This window comes from Electrophorus electricus, chromosome 7 (assembly GCF_013358815.1).
Source record: "Electrophorus electricus isolate fEleEle1 chromosome 7, fEleEle1.pri, whole genome shotgun sequence".
NCBI lineage: Eukaryota > Metazoa > Chordata > Actinopteri > Gymnotiformes > Gymnotidae > Electrophorus > Electrophorus electricus.
Window position 1 is genome coordinate 13430211 of NC_049541.1, and position 9633 is coordinate 13439843.

A 9633-nucleotide genomic window follows, 5' to 3' on the forward strand; every position below is an offset into this window, starting at 1 on the left:
GGATATAATGCTTCTACACTGTGATTGGAATCTAATTTTATACTGAGTTAATTCCTGTATAATAATATGATGAGCTGATGTGTTCTTTTCCCAGTCATACATGTTTGTTGCATGCACCTTCCCTTATACAATAACTCTTTTTTAAGGGGTATCCTTACAGAGTACCAGTGCTCACCATCTCATACACCTGCACTCTCAGTGGGAAAATATCAGAACACTGATGTATAAATATTTATTTATCAAAAATAGTGGAAAAATGAAAAGAAAATGGGAAAAGTAACATAAGAAGAACATAACGATTGTGTCCTGCTTCCACCAGGCAGACCTTGAAGTGTAAGTAAGAGAAATGCATGTCTTTCTGTGATGGTGCTCTCATACTCAGTCTTGTTTATTAATGTAATAAGGTGGTGCAATCTATTAACAGATACTGAAGGTAACTTATGGACACTGATGTGCATAGGAAAGGAAAGAACTGTTTGCTGTCTTTGTGATTTCTGAACAATAGGCTTATAAGTGAATACAGATGTGGGTTTTCCTAAACATAGTGGCTGGTGCCACTAAACTGTTAAACAATGGATTACCTGTTGATTAAGGTCAGGTACCATTATTTGTAGCTGTTTGTATTGAAGACTGCATAACTTGACAAAATGACGTGCCATGAAGGCACTAAAGTGGGCCTGAGCAGACTGACATGCAAACACACGCGTGCATGCGCGCAACACACACACACACACACACACACACACACACACACACACACACACACACACACACACACACACACAAAAGACCTCAAGGATGTAGAAGAACAATGACAATCAGGTCAAGCTATTTCAAGGACCACAACTCATAGCTTCACCCGACTCGACGGCAGGGTACACATCACCCTGGACTAAACATGGACCACAGTCACCATTCTTACAGGGCCAAGCTTCTGGTGAGAAACAATCACAGCATTGAGGTAGATGTTTTATACGATGGGTGATAACAGCATTTTCTGATACAAAGGTTATTTCGAACTTATGCAAGCAATCGCAATTATAAAAGGAAAAAGAAAGAAAGACAAAGTCGGGAGGCTGCAGCTTTTGGCCTGTGTCAACCCTTCACTGAGGAGTGAGGGTCTGAGGTGTTCGCTGTAACAACCACAATTCCACAGTTTATCTGCTCTTACGGGTGCTGCTCCAACAAGGCAAAATAATCCATGAGAAAGAATAAAATTATTTAGTAAAAATAATTTTTTAAAATAACCTGTCAGCAGTTAAACTTATTTATTTCCATATAAAACATATGACACCTTAAAAAAATATAGATTTAACAATGCTAACCACACCTGTTAAGCAAAAGACATTATTTTTAATTTATGCTGTTATTGTTCCCATGTTACTATATGATTAGATCTAAAGCTGTTTTGAGACATTGGTTAACCAAGAGTGAAAATGTCTATTTATTTTTTTGATGTTATTTCCATCTGCATGCCTTATGTGGAGCATGCAGTAATTTGTTTTGGTATAGCAGATGATATGCAACATATGACATATTCTTGCTCTTAACCTGCGAGAACAATCAAGCATACTCACACATACACACATACACAGACCCTTGACTTTAGAGCACATTCTTTCCGAAAAGACATCAAGAACATGTTTAGTGTCTCAAAGCATATATGAATATGACGTTTGATTCAAGTAGATTCTCCTCTAGCTCAGCACATCTGTAAGCCACCACCTGTCAGGCACATCGTCCATGAGTGAACAGCATCCCTCTATCAAAACTCTTTGAGGCATTGTCTACTTCAGCAAGAAAAAATGTTTACAGCCATCCAAATGTCACTTTGGAGCATCTGTGTTGACTCAGCTATGCTGATGCTCTTTTTCTTTCATTGGTTCATAGCTTTTTGAGGTGTGAATCTGCTGCCTGGTCTACTGGGCCTCCGAGCCACGGGGTGGTCAGGCGCTTGATGTTCTGGCTGGTTGTCCTTGGTGTTTTTGTGTTGGTCAGGAAACCTGTGCCAAGGTTCCTCTCTCCGCTCCTGTAAACCAAAAGAAAACAGTGCTCTATTCCAGAACTGGAAACGTCAGACATGCGGGTAGGACCACATTGTCTAACTTAACCTTAACGAGGTCTAAATGTCTCTGTGCTACTCTGAAGGCAATTAGAATACTTCAAGCAGAAACATTCACCTGTCTAATCACAACTAGAGAGATTATTACCTCTTTAAAGTGTGCTTACTCAACCACTAAATGCAACTGTTAGCCAGATGTTGCAGTGCCAGGTGACAAAAGACATTGACTAGAATGATCTTTCCTAGTTACACCACTGCCAGGCTCTGATAAGTGTAACACTGCTGGTGCTGCTACATGTGAATCAATGCTCTTCTGTGACATTAAGAGGGAAGCGAAAATCAAAATGCATTTACACTTCCTACAAGGAATCTTATTGTATATTATGGATTGGCCGACTGTCACGATGTCCTGTAGCGTACTTGCTATTTGTTGCAAACCGAACAGTACAAATTTCCACTCCCATATGGAGAACACGTTTATATTAATTATTTAATATTAACATCATGAAAATCCGCTATTTTCCATGCATCACAATTACAAGTGTCAAACAACTGCCCTCATTCCATGACTGCAACTCCTGTCTTCCCCGGCACAACCTCACCAGATCCTCATCATCAGTTCACTAGTGTCACCTGTGTCTCACCTTTGCTACGCTATTTATTCTCTCTGGCTCCGTTCATTCCTCAAGCCTCGGGCGTGTTCTAAGACGCCACAATAAGCATAAGTTTGGGTTTGCTGTTATTGACAGAATGATCTCCACATGAATGATACTCTTAGTCTTCTCTCCCCAGACTAGTTGTATAATTCTTAATGGCTTCTGAGGAAATCGACAATATGCCACTGAAACAGAACTGTCCCACAGCATTAGCGACCTAGCAGGCTGCAAAGTGTTCCCATTGCTTTGGCAAAGAGAAAGAGTGAGAGCCAGTGCTGCCCGATGTGAGGCCTATTCTCTTCAGCCTTCTCTTTATCCAAGCCCTGCACTGAGGCAGGCATAGCCATACTCTATCAGTGCTCCACTAAGTTTGTTTGCAGACTGGGAAGATATTTTAGTTCCAGCACACACAAAATATAATAACTGTTGCAGTATAAGAGCCCCTCTTAATACAAGTCTCAGACCTAGATGTTGGAATGAGACTTCACAAAATCACTGTTTCTGTGAGACACAACAGTCAAGAAATAAACAGTTGGTATTGACATTGCAAAAACATTTTCCCCCTACCCCTAGTATTCATAGCACTATATGTTATATATTTCCTGTGATTTCAATTAATTTTAGTTTTGATTAAAAATTAAATATATATTTTGGGGGAAAAGGCTCCTTATTAATTAAATTTTCAATTTTTAAAAATTTTGCAGAATATGTATTGTTGATTTAACAATGCAGTCCCACAATCACTGTGATTAATGCCATGACCTGTAATGCCACAAATTCCACAGTGTCTGCTATCATGTAGCCAAGGTCACTGTCAATTCATTACCATGGTAGCAGAAAAAACAAAAATAATTCTAGTGTCTGTGGAAACACAGCTGACAGCCAGGGAGTGTTAAAGGATGAGGAGGGGGTTTTAAGACATTTGAAACTCACATGATGCTAATTCATCAACTGTAAGGGCCTTAAATCCCTGGATTATGAGGGACCCATTGCATCCACTGCTTGAAATAACATGCCCTTTTGGCAAAGTGAATCTGTCAGTCCAGGAAAGTACAGTTGATGATGAGTGCAGTAAGGGCGAAAGAGAAAGTGTGCATCTGCTAATAGTGCATTTGACTTGTTGTCTTTTGCCATTCATTTATCCCTCCGACAACCTGATTCAGACTGATGTTTTTTAATCACAAATCATTCAGAGACAAAGCAGTCATCTTCCAAATCACTTAATCTTGCAGTTAAATAGTACAGTGCTGAATTTCAAGCAGGTGACTATTTTCTTTTACTTGACCTAATTTTGTCTAAGGGATTGAAGCACAAATGGAAAATTATATATTAAAAAAATCAACCAACTTTATTTTTAAACTATTTATGAGCAGGAAAAGAGGAGTTGGTTGTTATAACACAGCTGTGTTATTGGGCGAAAAGAGAAACAAGTGTTTGGTTTTAGTATGCTGTGCCTTTTTTTTTTTATCTTTGTCCCCCATGGCCGCCTGGTTCAGGGCATGCACCCACTCAGGAACACACGCCCTGTAGCCCATGGAGCACACATGCCGGCCAGCACCATGCAGCACACCTCATGGAACATGCACACCCATTAGCCCCATGGAATACCTGTGCCCCAGCAATGTTCTTTGCTTCACCTTGATTATCTAGGCCATTTGGTCACAACATACGTGTGCGTGCTGGTCACAAAATATATGTGAATGCTGGTAAAAACATACACATGCTTGCTGGTCACAACATACATAAGAATGCTGGTCACAACATACGATGACGCTAATGGCAAAAGTATTCCTTTAATAACTTTAGGTTATTTATTTAATGAAAACAGCATGAATATTGATGTTTACCAACATTCACTTAAAGGTCAATCCACTTCATTTTGTCATCTTCAGAGTTACCAGTGGTCCTTGTAACTGGCCGTCATAAACTACTAACATTACTGTGTATAAATCCCTCAGATGCTTCCAAAGATTATATTTATCTGAGTGCATTTGGAGTGTTCAGTTAAACCGCATGTGGAGAAATAGTACCAGCTAGGTTAGAGTTAATCTCAAAATCATCAAGGGATTATCATCTTTACTTTTGAACCAGGACTGAGAGAATGCCAGTTGTATCACCTGGTAACAAGGGCCGCTGTTGTCCATGGGAGAGTGCATTTCTGCTGCACTTCTGACTTCTCAAAGCCTAGCTATGCATGAGAACACTAGGTCTGGTTTTGGTGTACTATTGCAATTGATACTTTAACACCTGTGCTTTGTTCCGTTATCATGCTTGTGTAGTCCACAGAAAATAGTCTATAGAAAATTATTTATGTTAACTGGTATTGTAAACTATTTCAAATTTCGTACATTTTTCCTACAAGACAACAGCTTGTGACAGTTGTTTTTGCATGTACCGAATTTTCCTTTGTTTGCTTACAACAGAAAGTACCACCTCTAGTGGCCATTGGCTGCACTGCAGTCACGACGCTGCAGTGGAATTTGAAGAGATGAATAGCTTTTATGAACAACTACAGGGAGAAGAAATAAAAACATTCTTCAGTTCCTGTTCTTTTAATCAGCAAAATGCAAGCTTTTTATATCGTGTGCTCCGCTCATTATATACATTTTTATTTTTAAACCTGCATTTATTTTCCTTTATTTCTCAGGTGAAATACTATTTAAGGTGGTACAATTTAGTCAGTCGTGAGCGCGAGGTCGTTGGACTGATTGTAACAATTTTCTCTGGTTTGTTCTCTGGTTAGTTATAGTAGGACAGGGGGATTTAAGAAACGCTCCATCAGCACTCTGTGACATAGGCGGGTAGATTCTGCCATCTAGTGGTTAAATAAATAACTATGGCCATGTTTAAAAACACGTGGCTGTATACTTTACACTGTTTCTGATTGAATTACATCACACACACCACCACCACCACCACCACTACCACCACCACCACTACCAACACCACAACAACAACAACATGACGACATGTCGTCGATATAGACTGTGCAAAGATCTTTATCACACCTCACCTTGTTTGTACGAATCTCTTCCACAGAAAGAGGACGTCGGTACTTCAAGGTTGAGACAGTTATTATCATGTGCCATAGCCAAAGGTCTGCAGTTATTTCCATTTTCCTTTGAGTTGACATCAGTGATTCGTTGCAGATGCTCCTAATCCAGCCAATAGGATTCCGAGTTTCAGCTCCTCACGACACAGTTTTAGTGCCAGTCATAATAGTCCTACGCTTTGAATTCGCGAACCAATTGCAAAGTGAAAATGTAGAATCGCTTTTCTCAGAATCAGCTGCAGTTGTGCACTCAAAAGGTTCATTTCCATCCATTGTCCCGTGGGATATAATTTTGTCTGCGTTATTAAACCCTCACCACCCAACTCCCCCTCACACCACCATCACCCCAAGTCACGATTCTCGAAAAAAGTGGCCGACTGAATTCAACCGTGCCACTTCGAAAGCTTACACATTGACTACTCACGAAAGAAGCCAGTTTTATTTTGTTACAATTATACATACATTGCAAAAAATCTTGTTAGGGGACTAGCTGCCGATAAAAGCCTAGTCAATCTAATTTCTTTTGCATATCTACATTACTTTAGTCGGCGTTATGAAGTAGCACAATTAAAAGCCACAACCACCCACTATTTATATCTGAAAATAATTTAAAAGAACATTGCCTTATGAGAAAAAATTCAGAACAGTCTGGAAGGTTGCTATAGAAACACTTTGTCTGCAAAAAGACCCACACACCTTTCCCATTAGATGGCGCTCTAGGTTCAGAAACGTTGTAATTCAGCACCTAAGACTAGATTAATGCGCACGTTCTTCCAAGTTTTGTCATCGTCTCAAAAACTCGATGCATCAGTCCCTGCTAGACCTTTTCTGTAAGTTAAAGAAGACGTTTAAATTCTGAAAACCAGTTGGATTTTTTAATGTTGGTCTTTTGCCTTAATTAAAATAAGATTCACAGGGAATATTTGCTGAAGCAATAATTAAGAATTAAGATAGGCCATCTGTAAACTATAATTGTACCTCAAGGACTCTGGGTGGAACAAACTGTGTTCTTATGACATTTAGAATGAAAGTGGTTAATAATAATTGTCTAATTTTTTTTATTGTTTTCATTAGCAGAGATCACGCGTTTTGCTGTTTACCTACCAATTCAAATTATCACTGTTTTGCGGGGTATATGCATTTCTCCAAACATTCGCACCAGTCACGACGCATATACCTTAAACAATGGCGCGGCTACATGTCACTTTATCATACCTGACCATACCTGACCACAGCGAAGTAAAATCAATGACCACATAACTAAAAGGGGTAGGTCGGTTCTCCGAGTGACCTTGTAATTGCAATGCCCGTATCAGAATAAACATTTTAGACAAATTGGTCCTATTATTTCTCTTCGCTCCAAAAAAAAAAAAGAAAAAGACAAACCATATGTAAACTTCTAACCCCACAAATAAAGAGGCTAATATCTCAAAAAAATTATACATTACTAAGAGTATACGAGTAAAGTGCTATTTAGCGAGGTTGGGCTTGGTTGTTCAGTATTGTTTCTATGGTTATATTTTGAGGCTGGGTGCAGTTTCTTTTTTACTTCTGCGTTTTGTTATTAATCGCAAACATGGAAGACAGCTTGAAAAAATAAGAAACCCGAACGATCCACTTCACATCTTATTATTCCACTGCTATTATTTTTAAATAAATTACCACACGGTAATTTGCCACACGGATGCTGGAAATTAGAGCTCGCCAAATCTACTCAAGCCAGAGCGCAGAATGAGAAGGGTACTCACAGAAACGCGCGTTTCTCTGTCATTAGAGCGTATTTTTACAATCATACATCAGTAAGCTTTCCTGTGTACGCTTTGTGGGGGCTGCAATTAGTGTATTTAATCGAATCTGCGTCTTCAGAGTCTAAGTAGTCTGATTTGGAGAGGGACGGTTTACTGTCACTCTTTTTCAATTCACCAAACGAGGGCTGTTGCTGGCCACATGTTACATGAGTGTACTGAAGCTGTTCTTCGTGCTCCGTCTCTCTGTGGTAGAAGTAGTTGAAATTAGACACGATTACGGGCACTGGCAGCGCAATTGTTAGGACGCCAGCGATGGCACATAAAGAACCAACAATTTTGCCACCGATGGTGACTGGACACATGTCTCCATAACCTACTGTAGTCATGGACACCACTGCCCACCAGAACGCTTCGGGGATACTACTGAAGCCCGAATCAGGATCGTCTGTCTCCGCGAAATACACGGCACTGGAAAACAATATGACTCCAATAAAAAGAAAGAATATGAGGAGACCAAGTTCTCGCATGCTCGCCTGTAGAGTCTTCCCTAAGATTTGAAGTCCTTTGGAGTGTCTCGATAGCTTAAAAATTCGGAAAACCCGCACCAGACGAATGACTCTTAAGATGGCCAAAGACATTGCCTGCTGGCCATTACTCTGGTGCTCAGCAAGCTCCAAACCTAAGGTAATAAAGTACGGCATAATTGCCACAATGTCGATTGTATTCATTATATTTTTGAAGAAGGCGGGCTTGCTTGGACACGCAAGAAATCTCACCAGCAATTCAAAGGAGAACCAGATAATACAGAGCGTTTCCACAATAAAGAACGGGTCTGTAAAGGGATTTGGTTTCTTTGCGCTCATGGTCCCATTCACTAAATAGTGTTCCTCATACATTCTCGCATCCTCCCTAAACTCTGGTAAAGTCTCCAAGCAAAAGATGACGATGGATATCAAAATAACTAGCACGGAAACTATAGCTATTCCCCTGGCGGGGCCAGAGCTTTCGGGGTATTCAAACAAAAGCCAGACTTGGCGCTGGAACTCATTTTCTGGCAACGGGCGTTCTTCCTCTTTGATAAACCCCTCGTCCTCCTTGAAATTTTCAATAACATCTTCTCCCAATTCATAAAATTTTATTTCCTCCATAAAAACGTCCACTGGTACATTAACAGGTCTCCGTAGCCGGCCACCAGACTGATAGTAATAGAGGATGGCATCAAAGCTTGGTCGGTTCCTGTCAAAGAAGTATTCGTTCCTCAGTGGATCAAAGAAGCGCATTCTCTTTCTGGGATCCCCAAGCAAGGTGTTGGGGAACTGCGCGAGGGTTTTTAACTGGGTTTCAAAGCGCAAACCGGATATGTTGATGACCACCCTCTCGCAGCACTCCTGGTCCGCTCTCTCGGGATCGTAGACATCTTGGGACAGGGCTGCCAGTGCCACAGTCTCATCTAGGTTCTCCCCGGGCACCACTGTCATCTTTCCCCCCTAAAGGGCAACGCTGTTCGCACCGCGGTCCCTGTTCGTATTGTGCCCCAGTGCCTCGCTATGTAGGTGCGTTTTGACCTATGCAGTCCTGAAGAACCGAGAAGTCCGAGCACTTGTAGAACGGCCAGCTCGCTGTCCGTTTGCCTGTAAGCCTTCTTGTGTCAGACTTACTTTCCCGTCTGTGTTGTTTTCTTTTGCATTTTCCTCACGAGTGGCCGGGCGCTTTTACCCATTACCTCCACACGCTGGCAGTCTGGACTACTGGCTGTCACATTCACAGCATTTTAAGCAGCATTGCCCTCCCCAGGCTGACGTGGGTAGACGCTCGAGCTGAACTGAGGACACACACTCGCGGGGGTATCTGTTATTTGTTTTATTGTAAACGCTAACCAAATTTAGATGTCTGGCTATTCAAGTATCGACTTAGCCTATTTGACTGAAAACATAGTATGCTTCAAGTTAACAGTAGCTTATGTGGGGTCAAGACCTGTTCGTGTGAAACCCACTGACTGGCTCCAACAATACCAGAAATTCTCTAAAAAAAAAAAAACGCCTATGTAAATGCGTACCTCAAGAACTGTAACGCTACCTTACCTTTTTACATAGGTCTCAGAGACATGCCATTTAA

The 9633-nt window shown here is 40.9% G+C and overlaps 1 protein-coding gene across 1 annotated transcript; it reads right to left on the minus strand.

Moving 5' to 3' along the window:
- Positions 1-218: 218 nt before the first annotated feature.
- Positions 219-9298, minus strand: LOC113573529 (shaker-related potassium channel tsha2-like). The gene is made up of 2 exons (XM_027003841.2): positions 5732-9298; positions 219-2029 (listed from the first exon to the last, which is right to left on the minus strand). The coding sequence occupies exon 1, from the start codon at positions 8994-8996 to the stop codon at positions 7560-7562; it is 1437 nt and encodes a 478-aa protein (XP_026859642.1). The 5' UTR covers positions 8997-9298; the 3' UTR covers positions 219-2029; positions 5732-7559.
- Positions 9299-9633: the final 335 nt, after the last annotated feature.